The sequence below is a fragment of the Eumetopias jubatus genome, unplaced genomic scaffold (genome assembly GCF_037043125.1).
Source record: "Eumetopias jubatus isolate StellerSeaLion01/CBP00866 unplaced genomic scaffold, mEumJub1_p1.0 scaffold_10, whole genome shotgun sequence".
In the NCBI taxonomy this organism is placed as follows: Eukaryota; Metazoa; Chordata; class Mammalia; order Carnivora; family Otariidae; genus Eumetopias; species Eumetopias jubatus.
In genome coordinates this window covers 76,925,502-76,941,383 of record NW_028274816.1, presented here as the reverse complement: position 1 = coordinate 76,941,383, position 15,882 = coordinate 76,925,502, and the positions used below count along the sequence as shown (strand labels likewise).

General features: G+C 55.2%; 2 protein-coding genes across 8 annotated transcripts in view; both read right to left on the bottom strand.

Annotated features, from left to right (window-relative positions):
• Positions 1-2,272: 2,272 nt before the first annotated feature.
• Positions 2,273-4,054, bottom strand: MFSD6L (major facilitator superfamily domain containing 6 like). Of its 2 annotated transcripts, XM_088027239.1 has the most exons (2): positions 3,674-4,054; positions 2,273-3,604 (listed from the first exon to the last, which is right to left on the bottom strand). In XM_088027239.1, the coding sequence occupies exons 1-2, from the start codon at positions 4,052-4,054 to the stop codon at positions 2,273-2,275; spliced, it is 1,713 nt and encodes a 570-aa protein (XP_087883365.1). The 2 variants fall into 2 exon arrangements, with proteins under 2 accessions (XP_087883365.1, XP_027980647.2); XM_028124846.2 differs by having other exon boundaries at positions 2,273-4,054.
• A 2,464-nt stretch (positions 4,055-6,518) lies between these two features.
• Positions 6,519-15,882, bottom strand: part of PIK3R6 (phosphoinositide-3-kinase regulatory subunit 6) — a 58,231-nt gene continuing 48,867 nt past the window's right edge. For 4 of the 6 annotated variants that reach the window (XM_028124930.2, XM_028124931.2, XM_028124927.2 and 1 more), the window contains 6 exons: positions 15,422-15,509; positions 15,070-15,140; positions 14,474-14,564; positions 13,559-13,674; positions 7,806-7,918; positions 6,519-7,222 (listed from right to left, as the gene is read on the bottom strand). In XM_028124930.2, coding sequence (XP_027980731.2) covers positions 7,069-7,222; positions 7,806-7,918; positions 13,559-13,674; positions 14,474-14,564; positions 15,070-15,140; positions 15,422-15,509 — 633 coding nt within the window. In that variant the 3' untranslated portion in view covers positions 6,519-7,068. Of the gene's footprint in view, positions 7,223-7,805; positions 7,919-12,013; positions 12,086-13,558; positions 13,675-14,473; positions 14,565-15,069; positions 15,141-15,421; positions 15,510-15,882 lie in introns of those variants that run through there. The other 2 variants (XM_028124932.2, XR_003612536.2) reach the window with 2 other exon arrangements.

Sequence of the window (15,882 nt, the reverse complement as noted above, 5' to 3'; positions counted from 1 at the left end):
TCCTTTTCTCCCATTCCTTAGCCATAGAGCATGGTGATTAAAGTCTCGGGCTGTGGTGCCACGAGGCTGGATCTGAGTCCCTGCTCTGCCACTTCCTAGCTGTTGACCTCCAGCAAGTTACCGAGCTGTCACTTTGGCATCTGTACATTGGAGGTGGTGACACTGGCTTCGTCCTAAGATCGCTTCGTGTCAAGTACTCACAACAGTGTCTAGCACACGGTGACCCCTCAGCAGCTACTGTGCGTTGCCCTGCATGCTAGAAGCATTCCCGAAGGAGTGGCGAGACAGACAGGGCTGGAAAGGGCACCTTCCAACGCCTCGGAGATTGCATTAAAAATACAGATTTCTGGGTGCCAGCCAGCAGGTTCTGATGGAACCCAGGAACCTGTCTTTTTGGATCTGCCCCCCAGATGACTCGGATGGACAGCTGGGCTTGGGAACTGTGGCACCGCAGAAAATGATCAAAATCTGGGGGAAGGCAATTAGGGCTCTGGTGGTGTTTCCGCCAGCGACCCAATGTGTGACTTTTCCGAGACTCTTGTCTTCTCCTTTGTAACACGCAGATAACAAATATGGTTGAATCGCAGCGTTGTTGGCAGGGGAGTGGAATTGTTAAAGGCATTTAGGCCAGGGAGGCTGGCCTACCGTGCAGGGAGGAACACAGACTTTGCAGCGAGACAGGCCTGGACGTGAATTTCACATCTGATACTGCGCTAGACACGATCCGACACTCAGCCCCCTCTTCTTCCTCACACAACCCTGACTTTGCTTGGAATGTAAAAACGTGCCTGGTGGAAAATACCCCACCTCCCAGACTGCTTTGCAGTTCAGGGTGGCGTAAATCTGCCAAGGATTTCTGGGAAGGCTTTTGTTCCCCTGATATAGGCACTCATTCCTGTTTCCCCCTTTTCCCTCCTCTTCCTGCCTGGAACACGGATGAGAGGCCTGGAGGTGCGGCAGCCATTCTGTTATTATGAGTGGACAAATATGGGATCTACGAGCTGAAGGTGATGGGAGCAGAGGGATGAAGAGATTTAGGTCCCTAGGGGTAGCATTGCTGAACAGCTGTATCAGCTCTGGACTGCCTACCCCCAGACTTCTTATGTGAGACAAACGAATCCCTAATTATTTAAGGCAGAGGTTAATTTTTTTTGTTGTTGGTTATTTATACCCTAAAGCTTTGCAGGGAAAATTGAAAAAGAATCAATTTCCTAGAACCATGTCTGACCCAGTGGACATTCATGGGTTCATCCCCCTTCTCCAGCTATGAGACGTTTTCACATTTGTAAAGTGAGGCCCTTCTAAATCCAATATCCTATACTTACCTGATTATAAGGTAGAAGACTTGATCTCCGGCTTCTGGAATAAAGGGCCATTTCCTGGGCTGGGGGAGGGTTTGAGCAGCCACCCTGCTGAGTGACTAAGCACAGGTACAAGTGTGGACCCCCTGTGGCACCCCAACCCTACAGAGGCCGCCGCACCCCAATCAAGCAGATGCAAACAATCTCCATGAACTTGTGCGGGGCGGAGCGTGCATGATATGTGCCCAAAGACATGAAGCCGCCCTTGCTCGGATATAAGTACAGAAGACAATTCTAGGGATCATATGCCCAGTGACACGCACATCCGAGAGGAAGAATGAAAACATATTAACCTGAATCCCTGCTCCCCCAACACAGAGTACGTTGCCTAGCATTGGCTCTGGTTGGGAAACCCAGGTACCTGGGTATGAGTGTAGGCACCTGCTTGGTTTTCATTCCCATTCTTACCTGCCCACAGCATGGCCTCTATAGGACCAGGCTCCTGCTTTTAGGACCCATGGCAACGCACATGACTCACCAAACAAAGCCAGCCGCCCCCTCTGCCAACTGAATACTGCGGGTCCCCACTGTTTGAGCACTCCAGCCGTGGCTGAAATCAACAGCACTGGAGTCAGTACCATCAAGCTCTTGCAAACCTTAGACACCAAAACATGGTGAATACAAAGGGCGCTTTTTTTTTTTTTTTTAGCAAATGTATTCTTCTTCCATTATTTAAAAAAGATTGAACAGCAAAAAGTTAAATCTCCTTTTACCGTAAAAGAAAATCATGCAATGAGATGATCCCCGGAGTGGGGGTGGGGGGGGGGTTCTGCACAAACTTACTCTCTCTCTCTCCAGACTCCCCTGCAGTCCCCGGGTGGGATGCAGGGTTTGTCCTCAGCAGGTGAGTTCTTGTCCAGCCCCTCGGGCGCCTTCCTGGGTCAGCGCATCTTGATCTTCTCTCTGCCCTTCTACTCTGAGTACTCCTCCCTCATGGCCTTCACCAGCCAGTCCCGCTCCGTCCCCTGCTCAGAGTCGCTCGTGTCACTGGCCTCCATGACCAGCAGTTTCGAGTAGTTGATTTTCTGCTCTCGGGGCAGTCTGGGCTGGATGGACAGGAACAGGGCCAGCCAGAGCACCAGGACCACGCAGCAGGCCTGATACAGCACAGCCAGGCTGAAGGACGATGCCACGAAGCCCCCCACAACACTGCCCAGGCTGGACCCTCCCCCGTAAATGTGGCCTCGGAACATGGCTCCCAGAGGTCTCTCCGTCCCGGGAGTGGCCAGGTCCTCGACGGAGGCCTTCACGGCCCACCACAGGGCCCCGTTGCTGATGACACTCAAGATCTGAGCGGGGAGGACCGACCACCAGCTCCAGAGGAAGGAGTAATAAAGCAGCTGGGCTGCCAGGCAGCCCAGCCCCAGCCCCACCGTGCCCACCCTGGACAGTTTCCTCAGCAACATCGCTTTGAATCGATGGAGTAGTATTTCCCCCAGCAAGCCCAGGGCCACCGAGAAAGCCATGACCAGCTCGCTGCTCCCGTGGTCTTCCATGGACCAGAACAGAAAGTTCTGCACCGTGCTGGTGGCCGCGCCTATCAGAAACACGGTGAGGGCTAGGAGAATGAGCCGGGGGTCGCCGCCCACCAGGGACAGCGCTTTGACCGTTTTGCAGCTGGGCTCCTGCGGCCTGCAGATGGGGACGGGAAAGGCAATGCTCACCAGTAAAGCCAGCGTGCTGACCAGCGAGTAGCCATAGAAATGCAACACACCCCGGGGGCCATTTGTCATCAGGACGCACTCCAGCTGCCCCACCAGGGCCGCGATGCCACACACACCTGCCGACATGCCCGACAGCCTCCAGATCCACAGGCTTCTGTAGCGGTCCGTGGCGTCCACAAAATCCAGGTATTCATAAAGGCTGTCGTCGGCCACCTGCTCCAGAGGGGCTGAGAGCAGCTCCCAGAACACCAGGGACCCCAGGGAGAGGAAGAAAGTCCAGCGCAAGCCTTCCAAGGAGAGGCCAAGGGTCCGGCCATTCCCCTGGGCTGCTGACAAGTTGGCCGCACTTCCCGGGGCTGTACCCCCCGCAAGCAGAGGGAGGGCCGTCCTGCCCGCCTTCAAACCACCTTCCCCAGGAGTATCCTTCACCCCTGAAGTGTCAGGTTGGAGAACCGGGGACGCGGTCCTGGCTCCTTCCACGGAGCGCACGGCGTAGCCAGGCGGCGGGCCGGATGATTGGTGGCCGCCTCCCGCAGGTGCCGTTCTGAAGCCCGCGGCGTCCAGCGTCCCAGTCCTGCTCTCGCCTGGGGGGCTGGGCGCCCCCGCCGCGTGGCGCGAGGCGGGCTGTCGGGCCGAGGCGACGGTCACAGTTCGTGCGGCCCCCGGTGGCAGGGCCGTGGGGGTGGCGCGGTCGCCGGCGTTACAGGAGCGGTACGCCGGATCTTTGTCCGGCGGCGGCACCAGCACCATCAACAGGCTGGCTGCCACCGAGCCGAGCAGCGAGCCCATCAGAAGCACCCTCCTTTTCCGGTAGCTTTTGGCCAGGAAGGCACAGAAGGGAGCCCAGAGGGCCGCGATCAGGTGCTTGGTCGCCATCAGGATGCCCACCCAGGGCGCGGCCAAGCCCAGCTGCCTCAGGTAGAGAGCCAGGAAGGGAGTCACGCAGGCGTCCCGGACCCCGCACACCAGGTGGAAGAGCCTGGCCACCCGCAGCGCCCTGCTGATGTCCCACTGGGGGTTGGCGTTCATGGCGGCCCGGCTCCGTCACTCCCGGGCGGGCGGGGAGCCGAGCTGGGCGTGGGGCGGCCGCGGGGGCATGGCCCGGGAGCCGGGGGCGCGGGGAGTCGCCTCCCGCCTCGGGCAGCGCCGCGGGCACCGGGTCAACGGCCGCGCCCCCTCCCCCGCCCCCGGCCACGTACGGCAGCCGGCCCGGAAGTGGCCCCGCCCCCGGGACGCCGCACCTGGGGGGCGGGGCCGGCGCACCTGCCGGCCGCACCTGCGGGGCCCCGGCCGTGCGCGCGTGCGCGAGGGTGGTGCCTGTGGCCTGCGGGGTACCCTCCGAGCTAGGCGCCGGGTCGCCCGCAAACCTGAGTTAGCTCTCTGAGCTGCCTCGGGCAAGGAAAATTGGTGGACGGTGGGGGCAGCGGGAATGGAATTCGTGATGGGGGCTCCCTCCCTCATCTTCTTCAGGTCTTGACGCCCCCTCCCCCGTCAAGGACCGCCCTGTTACCTTCAGGGACCGTCCCTGTCCACCGTCGCTGACAAATCCCACCTCCTCCCCTGCCTTATTTTTCTCCGTAGCACGCATCACCGCCCAGCACTCCACGGGTTTCTGTTGCGCGTGTTTATCTTGTTTCTTGTCTGTCTCCATCAGAATCAGAACTCCAGGAAGGCGGCTATTTTTGTCCCCGGGGCACAGAGCTCTTTTACTGGATACCAGCTGCCCCCGGGAGAGGCACTATGGGTGACAGTTTTCTTTTTTCTTTCTCTTTCTTTCTTTCTTTCTTAAAAGATTTTATTTATTTGACAGAGAGAGACACAGCGAGAGAGGGAACACAAGCAGGGGGAGCGGGAGAGAGAGAAGCAGGCTTCCCTCGGAGCAGGGAGCCCGATGTGGGGCTCGATCCCAGAACCCTGGGATCATGACCTGAGCCGAAGGCAGACGCTTAACGACTGAGCCACCCAGGCGCCCCTGGGTGACAGCTTTCTTGAGCGGAGCGATCCCCAGAGGGCGGACAGCTGAGGGCTGCGTTGGGGTGGCACTCTGCACCCCATCCAGGCAGCCGTCCCAGCCCCTCTAACAGTGTGTATGTACCGGAGAGTTTTAATCTACACCTAAGGGTGCTCCGTGGTCCAATTAGGGGGTACACCCTCCAGAGGAAGTTAGCTAACATTTAATCCAAAAGCTGCGCTCCAGAGGCAGCGAATACCAACACGTCAACCAACAGTCAGATCAACCGAAGGGGTTTCACTAATTAGCCTGATAGATACTGGCGAAATTTCACTGGTGATATTAGTGGTGTCCGTGTCACGTGGATTGGTTATAATTTTCTTGGAGACGTTTGCTCCTTGGGCGAGCATTTATAGGAATCTGGAGATCCCAATTGGTCCAGCCCTCTGAAATGGTGTCATAGGCTTCACTCCCAAATGGTCCAACATCCAGCCACTGATTCCGTGAAATTTTCATGCAAGGTGTGCTCAGAGCACCTAGTTTGGCTGGCGGTTGGGGTTGAGGGGGATGGCGGCTTGCCAACACCGGTCTGAATGTGTAGCAAAATTCGGTCTGCAACTTGCTCTCCATGGTGAGCTGGTAGAGAGATTACTGCAGGGGGAGCCCGGAGATCTCACCTAATTCAAACAACTGGTAAACTCTGCATATGTTTACTGAAAGAATCTAGTAACTGTGTGAATGCCAAAATCGATAGGAATCAGTGTATATCACGCCAAGAGCAGAGAAATAATATCTAGCCACCTCCAGGTGAACTCACTCAAATTCAGTGATACCAGTCATTTCCGGTTTAAAACCACTCAGGCTCACTGGGGACTGTCCCTCATCCCTCTCTCCCTGGGTTCTCTTTTGGGAGGGGGCAGCTTCCATGGAGGATCTCACATCCATCCACTTCTCCGTCGTCACTCTGTCCAGGGCTGATGTCCACTGAGGGGCGGGCACACTGCCGTACTGGTGTCCCTTGGACCCCTCTGCCTAGACCCCCAGGAAGCCCCTCTCACAGGGAGTCTTCCAGAGTTGCCCCCACTCCCCGGGCAATGAGGCCGGAAGTAAAGCACCCACTTCTGTACCCCTGGATCCCCGAACCGGAAAGGGATTCTTCCACAACCCTCCTCCCACTCTGCCCTGGGACCCTGCCCTCTCCGCTTTCCCTCCTGCCCTCTACCTAGTCCTAGCAGTGAGGACAGAAGTTCTGTGTCCCTGATCTTCCCTATTTTGCATCTGGATATAAGTTTTGGAACTCAAAAGCCAGGAATTTTCATGTCTTTACTATCTGGCTCCTTTGAAATGACTTTGCATCGCCATCTCTGTTCTGGGACAGTGCCAGTCAGAAGTCCCGAAGTCCACGCGAACGGGGAGAGGGGCGGGCGCCAGAGAGAATGCACCAATAATACTCCACGGAACTCCCAACTGGCCTAAGAGGACTCATTAGGTTAGATCACGTACGGCCCTGGATCTCTATTAAAATCCAAATGTCACTAGGTATTAGATAAAAGCAAAAGTGCTTTAGTGTGCTTTTATTGAATCTGACATTTTCCTCTCCTCCAGGAGAGAAACCTGCCTGGGCACGCAGGGCGTGGGTGGTGGCTAGAGGGAGGAAAGGAACAGACTCAGGAGAGACGAGGTGCCTTTGCCCTGCTTCCCATTTCCCCCCAGGCCACGGGACCCTGGACAAGATAGCAGCTCTCACTTGGGTTTTAAGGGGCGAGGGGGGAGCTTGAGTGGGAGAGGAGGGGCCTAAAAATAAATGAAGGCATGTGGACATTTGTGCTCGGAGCTGGGTCTTGCTTGTGTGTGTGTGCAGCTTTGTGGGGGCCATCTTTGGGCCTGGGTGTGGGCCCTGCACCATCACCTGCCACGGCCGAGCTCCCTGTGCTCCGGTCACTCGCTGGCTCCTACTCACAGCCAGAAGCCACCCAGGGCAGCCAGGCCTTGTACCGGCTGCTGATGTGAGGGTTGGGAGGCTGGCGGGGTAGTGTATCCTTCCTCTTGGTCTGGGGCTCTCAGATTCAGCACTTCTGCCACCCCTTCGGGCTCACTGGACGATGCCGGAGAACGTGTTGATGGGCATCAGAAGGGGCTTGGGCTTGGCTTTGGTCCCTTCCACCTCCGGCTGGGGTGAACCGAGCCACGGCGCCTTGGACTTGTGCATCCCGGAACACGGCTCTGGGCAGGGAGCAACCTCGAACCTGTGGGTGGAGAGAGGCCAGCTCAGGAGACCCATCTCTGGGGTCAGATCTGCTGGGGCATTGTAAAGACAACCCCTCTATTGCAGGGTATATGGGAGGAGGCCTTGCAGACAGAGAAGGGGGAGTCAGCGCAAGGAAAGAGCACCCAGGCCAGGGGTGAACCCCGGGAGAGGAGGTGTGCCTGCGTGGGTCCCTCTGTGTACACCCCATCCTTACCCAACTACTCTGCCCTGGGGGAAACCGCTAAGGGTCGCATTAACTGGGGCACAACTGCCACAGAAGGCCAGCCTGTGTGGGAGAGGTCAGTGCCCGCATAGGGGGGTTGCATCTGTGGCTACGGTTACGGGCTGAGTGGATGCACAGGAAATCTCCGGAAACATTGGTATCATCGGCTGCCCCACTCATTTGCTCTTCTTCCTGGATTCCCAGGAAGTCACCGGGCACTGGCCTCAGTCCATGCCAGCAGGTGGACCCCACCTGCCCAGCCCCAGGGTCTGCCTCCGACAGGTGTCCTGGGCTAGAGGCAGGAGGTGGTAGGGGCTTGCTCTGTGGGGCACGGAGGGGTGGTGAGGCCCAGCCTCACCTGACCACATCCCTGTACGTGCGCCGACTGTCCTTGTCCAGCAGCAGCGTCAGGAGCCTCTGGTCCTGGCTCTGGATCTGGATGGTGGCTGTCCGGAAGGTGTTCATCACCGTCTACAACAGAGAGACAGCTCGTGTGAGTGTCACCTTCATGACCTTCACCTTGCCAACACCTCCTGCCCTCTGTGGTGTATTTCCACAGTCCAGTCCACGGGGTCCCCAGCTCTCTTCTGCAAGTGACTTGGAGCACTGACAAGTCTGCAGAAACTGCATCTGTGCTCCCCCCGGCCCTTGGGTCTCTCATTTCTGCAAGTCTTCGCCCGATCTGTTGTCCTAAATTTCAAACCACCGCGAATGCTGTGGCTGGTGCTTGCCAGGTTATCCGGGGGCCTCAGCACACCCGTATCCCAGGTGCATATATCACATGTGCAATGTTGGGGGGGCAGTATTTCAGGGGTTCTGTGAGTCCCGACTGCAGATCTCAGAATTGGATTACATGCAAAATTATTTCCCTGGGAAGCAGCCACCTATTCTCATGATGCAGACCGGGCCTATATCTGTTTGTATCGTGGAATCATCTAGGGGTCAGATACACGTGGGGCAGTCAGATGGCCTTTCCAGGTGGCCGGCGCCCCCTACGTGCAGACAGCAGCTTTGGGTGGTTCATCCCCACAACGTTCTGAGCCTGAAGGATTCATTCTCATTCAAGAATTCGCAAATCCCGGCTGCTCATGAGCATCACCTTTCCAAAATATAAAATTAGAGATTCTGATTTTAAGTGGTCTGGAGTCGAGCCCAGGCAAGGAAAAAAAATTTTTTTAAGAAAGATTTATTTATTTATTTGAAAGAGAGAGAGAGAACGGGGAGAGGGGCAGAGGGAGAGATTCTCAAGCAGACTCCCCACTGAGTGCGGAGCCTGATGCAGGGGGTTCGAACCCACAACTCTGAGATCATGACCCTGAGATCATGACCTGAGCTGAAATCAAGAGTCGGATGCTTAACCGACTGAGCCACCCAGGTGCCCTACAGACAGACTGCCTGGGTTCCGGTCTCAACTCTGCCACTTATTAGCTGTGTCACCTTGGACGTATTTCTTAATCTCTCTGTGCTTTTATTTCTCACCTAGTGAGAAAACAAAAACAAAAACAAAAACATGGTAGTAATAGCAATTACCTTGTAGGATTGTTTTGTGAAGCTTAAAAGGGAGAGAATATACCAAGTGCCCAAGACACGGTAAGCCCTGTATTTGCTGGCCAGTTGTTACACTCCTTCTTAATTATACTTGTGCAAGAAAGAGCCAAGCATGAGTAGCGGCTTCAGTTGTCAGAGGGGATGGGGACCCCACTGCGGGTTCTTTCGCTGCTCCGTCTGTCTCCTAGCCCAAGCCCCCTCCTGCCATCCCTCTATCTATAGACTCCTGTGAGTCGGAATAGGTGGGTTTGAGCAAAGGCAGAAAGCCTTAAGCCTTGCTGGGACAGAGAGTGACACAAAGGGAAAGGGGACTTGTCCCCTGTTGTGCATCAGGACCCACGGCAGCATCAGGGCCTGGGGCCCTTGGCTATGGTGGGCAGTTGTGGTCCACGACCTTCCAGAAGTGCCTGGAGAGACTGCGAGGAGGCTGGAGTCCTGTGCAGGCTGGGCAGTGGGGAAAGCCAGATGAATTATGATAGCTTAGGGGACCCCACCTGAACTGACCCCTGCTGGTGAGGGAAACTCTGGGTTCCTAGAGAGGACAAGACCAAGGTCCGGAGGTATTGACTGTGATCTTCTAAAGCTTTCACAGTAGTAGGTGTGGGATGCATCTCCCTGACTCCAGACACAGTGCTCTTTCTCTGCATCGGGCCGCTCTAGGTAACTCCCAGCAGGATCTGGGCTCCCATGACCCTGCCCTTCCGGTAGCCAGAGGCAGTCTAAAGGCCTCCTTCCACCTGCTTGCTGTGTAGACAGATGCCTTCATTTCCCCTTTGTGGCCTGCATGCCTGGACACATGCGGACCTGCCTGGCTTTGGCCCTTGGGGGACCCCAGGACTCTGGGATTTCACTCTATAGGTGCAGCCGTGGAGGTCAGTTGAAAGGGCCAGCCGAATTTGCAAAGGGTCTCAGGGGCTGAGCAAAAGGCTGCTATTCATAGTTCACTGTTGGTGGCTTCCTGTCTCCCATGTCCCCAAAGCTCCAACCCTACCATTCCTGCCTTATTTCCCACTATTTTCCTACATCAAACTTCCAATCTGGCCAGTATCTGCCTCTTAAACTCAGCAAGCCAGCTACCACGAATGCCCTTGCCCTGCTGTTCTCCAAGCGGAGAATACCTTCACTCTAGCTCGCCGTGAACCTCCCCTGCCACTCGGCGTTTATCATCCATCCATTTGTGCAGAACACGTAGGGACCGGCCTGGGTTCCCGGAGCAAAGAATGTCTCCCGGAATTTCCCCGAGTAAGGCAGTGCAGGGGTAAAAGGGAACTCGATGGGGCGAGAAGTTTCGATTTTCAAAATGCCTACAGGCAGGTTGTTTAGAGAGGTCATTAGAAACAAACTGTCACAGGACCTGGGAAATGCAGGAGGGTAAAGGGGTCCACCTTGGGGCTTGAGGCTCCCGCACAGAGCTGTCCAATAGGAAGGTAGATTTCAGCTCCGGGGGCGGGGGGTGGACCTCTCAGCCAATCAGAGCTCTCCTACAGTGGCTGGGCTGTCCCAGAAATAGTGCACTATTTAGGGGTGAGGAAGGGGGGGAATCACACTATGCAAAACTAGAGGGTTTTGCTGCCCTTCTGCCGTGGAGAATGGGAAATGACAGAGGGGTTTTAGAGCACTCGGGCAGAGATGTGGAAGGTGGACCTAAGGGGCACTGCAGGGGCATGAGGGGGACCAACTAGGAGGCTACGGCGTTTGTCCAGGAAAAGGGGAAGGTGAGGGTCTGGAGCAAGGGTGACCAACCCGTCCTGATTTGCCTGGGACTGTCCAGGCTTTAGCACAGGATGTCCCATGCCCCGGGAAGCCGTCCTCGGTCCTGGGCAAATTGGGGTGGTTTGTCAATCTAAGTGGCTCAGAAGGAGGGGGATGGGGGAAAGGGCGAGGTTCGAGAAGTGTTGAGAGAGCAAAGCAGGACACAGGGAAGGGAGGAAGAGGAGGAATCTGAGCGGACTCCCAGGGTCGTGGCAGAGGTGACTGGGTAAGGATTGTACCATTAAGGGAGAGGTCAGCCACAGCGGGCAGAGAATGAATTAAAAATCATTGTTAGCACGTGCATAGCTTTTACTTGGCCACACACTCTTCTGAGAGCTGTGCATGTGACCATCATTTCATCCCCGCAACGACTGGGTAAGTTCAGTGCTATTACTATCATCCCCATTTACAGATGATAAGACTGAGGCACAGGCAGCTTGATTAACTCGCCTGAAGTCACACAGCTGCTAAATGGCAGAGCCGAGCTCCGAAATCCAGGACGGCTCAGTCTGGTTCTGGAGAGCTCTTAATTATCTGAAAGTACTGGCTTTGGTTTTGCAGGTCTTGAGTGTGGGGTGTTGTGGGACGTCTGGTTCCCACGGAGTGGAATGCAGAGTCAGAAACTCGGGGTTTGACTACCAGAGCAGGAGACAGAGATTTGGGCGTCCCGAGCACATCGGACTCAAACCACGTATGTGGGTTAGGTAGTCCAGGGAATGAGAAAAGAAGTGAGCTGTGGATGAAAGTTGAGAACAGTAGCTATTTAAGGAACCGGTTTAGGAAAAAGAGCCCAGGGAAAGAGGCCAAAAAGTCACAATTCAGATATGTAGAACTTTGAGAAAAAGAGGGAAGAGGAAGGAAATAATTTTTAAAACTACATTAGGAAATATGTTAGAACCAAAAGATGGGAGTCTCCAGATTGATAACGTCCTTTAAAGATCCACAATAATGAATGAAAAAGATTCCACCAACGCATGTGCTTGTGATATTCCAGAGCCTTCTATGAAGTGAAGCATCAGAAGCTTCTAGGAAAGGAGAGAAAGGAAGTCTTATACAAAGACTGGGCAGAAGGAGGCATCCCATCCCACCGTAGCAGTATCAGAAACTAGAACACTCAGGTTTGAACAAACTGAGATCGAATTGACAAAATCAAAGCCATACTGGGAATGCAGACAAACCCTTCTTGTTTTGGCTAGATGAAGCAGACCAACATTTCTACACGACAGATTTGAGTAATATGATGTGTTTGACCTAATAAGGAAGTACCTTAGTTTGTGTTCTGTAGACAGGAAACACACATGTCCTCTTTAGTTATCACAGGATATTTAAAAATCGATCCTAGATGGGGCAGTGAAGACAATGCCATATAAATTCTAAAGTTGAAGTCGTGTGGGTCAGATGCTTTGTCGTCCCACGGGCATTTGGTGATGTCAGGAATGAAGGGGCTTGGGTTTCAACAGCCATGGGGGCCAGGGGACAGGCCCAAGGGATTGGAAACTGAGATCCCCTTCAAGGATTCCCTGCTTGTTGTCTCTCTCTGTCAAATGAATAAATAAAATCTTTTTAAAAAACAAACATTATTTTTTTAATTTATTTTTTTAAGATTTTATTTATTCATTCATGAGAGATAGGGGGGTAGAGAGAGAGAGAGAGAGAGAGAAGCAGAGGGAGAAGCAGGCTCCCACGGAGCAGGGAGCCCGATGCGGGACTCGATCCCAGGACCCTGGGATCATGACCTGAGCCGAAGGCAGACGCTTAACGACAGAGCCACCCAGGCGCCCAAAAACAAATATTATTTTTAAAGGGGAAGAAAAAGAAACATTAAGGACTCGAAGGTGACCTTGGGTCTTAGTGGCCCGGAGGTGACTTTGCCACGGTGGGGTGGGCTGTATGCAGATGGCAGTGGGGAGGAGAGTCTTTGGCAAGGGACTGGAAACTCCTGTGGGGGTATCTCTCAAGACCCCTGACCAGGAAGAGAAGGAGCGCAGTGGTAACTAGAGAGGCAAGTGGATCATGGTAGAGATTTTCCTTCTAGGGTGGAAAAGACCCGAGCACGTTTCCAGGCGACAAGGGAGGAGCGGTAGAGAGGGTCCACGCTGGAGAAATGGAACTAACATAGGTGAACAAGAGCCCAGGATAGGTGCAAGAGAAGAGGGTTGAGTGATGCCAAGGGTCCTGTTGAGGTGGGAGGTCAGGTGTTTGCTCCCGTGGATGTAGGATTTATTCCAGAAGAAGCCACTGGAGCCAGACTGAGTAGGCGGCTTGATCCCAAGGGAGTGTCTGCCTGATCGGTGGTGTGGGGGGAGTGGAGGGCGTCTGGAGTAGGGTTCAGGTATCATCATGGGGTTCACAGCCCAGTTGAGTAGGGAAGTGAAGTCCAGAGAGGCCATCAGATAGGGAGCATATGGGCAGGTCCTAGGTCTGTATCAATAAGGGAATCCAAATCAGTAAGTATCAATAAGGGCAAAGGGCAGTGAGGTTAAAAAAGCTGGTTTGATTTGGTCCAGGGTTTGTTGCGTAGGAGTCTGACTCCTGGGTCCTACAGGAGAAGCCAGAATGTGCACGCAGTTTCTATTTGGGGGCATGTTCTAGGTCCTTGGAGGGCCAGCAGGTGGAGGGCAAGGCCCTAAGTCTCACTGTGTCTTACTTACGCTCAGCACCTCACAGATGGGGGGAAAGCAGATTCTTTCCAATAGGAAGACCCACTTCGACAGCAAAGGCTCAGAAGACATTTCCCCTTCTCTGAACACCCCCACCCCGGGCTCCCAGCCACCTACCCTGTCGGAGCATCCCATTCAAACCAGTACTTACAGAGAAGGACCTGCCCGCCAAGTTGGAGGACTTGACCACCTCCATCACGTTGACATTCAGGTACCTGTGGTCTACGACTGGAGCAGCAGATGGGGGGGCGTGGGTGGGCCCTGAACCTAGGAGGAAGGAGGTGGGACGTGACCTTGGGTGGGTCATTTTTCTGGCTCCATTACCTCTTCGGTAAAAAGCTGCTAACAGTAATAATGCCTATCTCATAGGATTCAAAGCGTTGACGTGTTTGGCTTTGAACATGGCCTGGCCTCCGATGAAGGTGTTCGGTGACGTTAATCCACCTTACAAAACTTTTCGTCATTTCAGAAGACCAGGGGGCTAACGGGAGAGCTCATATGTATAATTTATGATATGCCTATAAATTGGTATCTTTTTTCATCCCCATTTTGGATTTAGGTAGTTAGGTCATTAGATCGACTATCTGATTATCTACTGTATAGCTCTAATTAGGCAATTGGCCAGAATTAGGTAATTTGGACCAGTGGTGCCTTTTGCGAACTGGAGAGTACCTGCCCCGTGGAACGACATTCAACATCTCCAGACCCGACACAGCTAGCTCTACGGGCCCGACGCAGAAGCAGGAGGGCAACGCACCTGCCTCCATGGGGTGCCTCCCACTTCCAGCTGGTGTGTCTCATCGGGGCTACAGGGCGCAGCCAGAGGCCACGGCTACGGTGCGTTCCCCGCTGGTGAGCAGCCTGAGGGTGGGGACCGCGCCTCCCCCAGGTATCCAGTGCCCGGCCCGGGGTCCAGCTCCGGTAGGGGCTCAGCCTCATTCTCTAGGATCTCAGGAATAGGTGGGAGGCCCAACTCCCCTGGCTCTTCCCGTCTACTGTCACTCGACTGTCATTCTCCTTCTTCCCCGTCCTCCCTGCTTCTTGTGCCTTCTGTCTCGCTCCTCACCCTCAGTGTCACTGGCTGGAAGGGCCTTCAGGACCAGCCCAGTGGCCCGCAGGGAACTGGAGACCTCTTGGGCGCGGTGGCTGAGCAGGGCCTGGGGAGGGGGAGGCAGGAACAGATGGGGGTCCTCAGAAGAGCCCTGTCCCTGGGCATCCTCATGTCAACAGTCCCGCTTCCCGCCCCTGGCCTGACCGAGATTCTTGTCTGTGTCGCTCCTGTCCAACAAGGGGCTGGCGGAGAGAGGCTTAGAGCGCTCTTGGCCCCAGGGAACACGTTCAGCCTCCCAGACCCAAGGGAATATGTCTCTGATGCCATCAGTTCAAGCATCTGGTCGGCCAGGGAGGAAGGTATTTTTGAGCGATGGGACAGCCCCCTTGTTCCTTAAATCAGGTGGCCTCCTGGGCTGCATGCAAGGCCAGTTGTAATCCGCCCATCCCTGCAAAACTCTCCAGAGGCTGGGAGAAGTCTGGGGGCAGCTGCAAGAAAAGAGGCTGAAGGTTCTGGCTCTATCTGCTCCCCACCTGCACGTCCCTGGCGCCTGCTTCCATCCTGCTGTACTCACCCCCCAACCTCCTCTGAGCACGCCCATGGCCACGCACCTTCTGGTAGCAGATGGACAGCTCGGCCCCTGGGCCCTCGGCCGCGCCCTTCCTCCTGGGTGCAAAGCCATCTGAAGCACAAAGGGAGAAGAGGCTAAGGATGGGAGGCTCCCACCTTGCTCCCCACCTCACCGAGGGCGAGCTAAGCTCCTGAATTTTGACAGCACCTCTCCCCGGATGGAAGGAAGCACCTCGAGGGTTCCAGTCTAGGCAGGCTTGGAGGAGCCAAGGGCATCCTGGGATTCAGCGAAGGTGAGAGCGGGGAGGACTTTCTGGAAACAGGGCTTGCGGGGGGCGGGGGGCGCGGCAAGTGGAGTCAGCCAGCTCTGGGAAAGGGGAAACCGATGCTCACCTTTGGGGAATTTGGAGTCTTGGATCTTCACCTTCAGCTCAGTGAGGAAAATGTCCTCTGCGGGGTCTTGGCTCAGGTCCCTGAAGATCTGGAGGGAAGGGGGACAGGGAGGAGGCTTGAAGGAGGCCAGCTCACCCTCCTCCCCCAGAGCCCGCGGGTGTGGATAGTTGAATAGTGTCCGGAAGCAGGGCGGAGGGTCCCCCACCATCCTGCTAGCGCTAGATTCTGAGCCGCATCCAGTGACTTCCTGCACCTGTGGTCCACATGTCTCCAGCCACGTAACATGTTTATAAATCGGGGAAGAAGCTGGTCTTGAAACCCTAACTACCTGTAACCAGTGTGGTCTAATGGGGAGGGCAGGAGCTGGGAACAGAATTCTCACGTTGTGGGGCTGTGTCCAGTGAGGGGAACCACATTCCTGACGTGCACCGTGAGCTGGGCTGGGAGGGAAGGGCTAGAGG

Excerpts from the sequence above, each read along its gene's own strand:
- MFSD6L (XM_028124846.2), bottom strand. The coding sequence starts at position 4,054 with ATGAACGCCAACCCCCAGTGGGACATCAGCAGGGCGCTGCGGGTGGCC.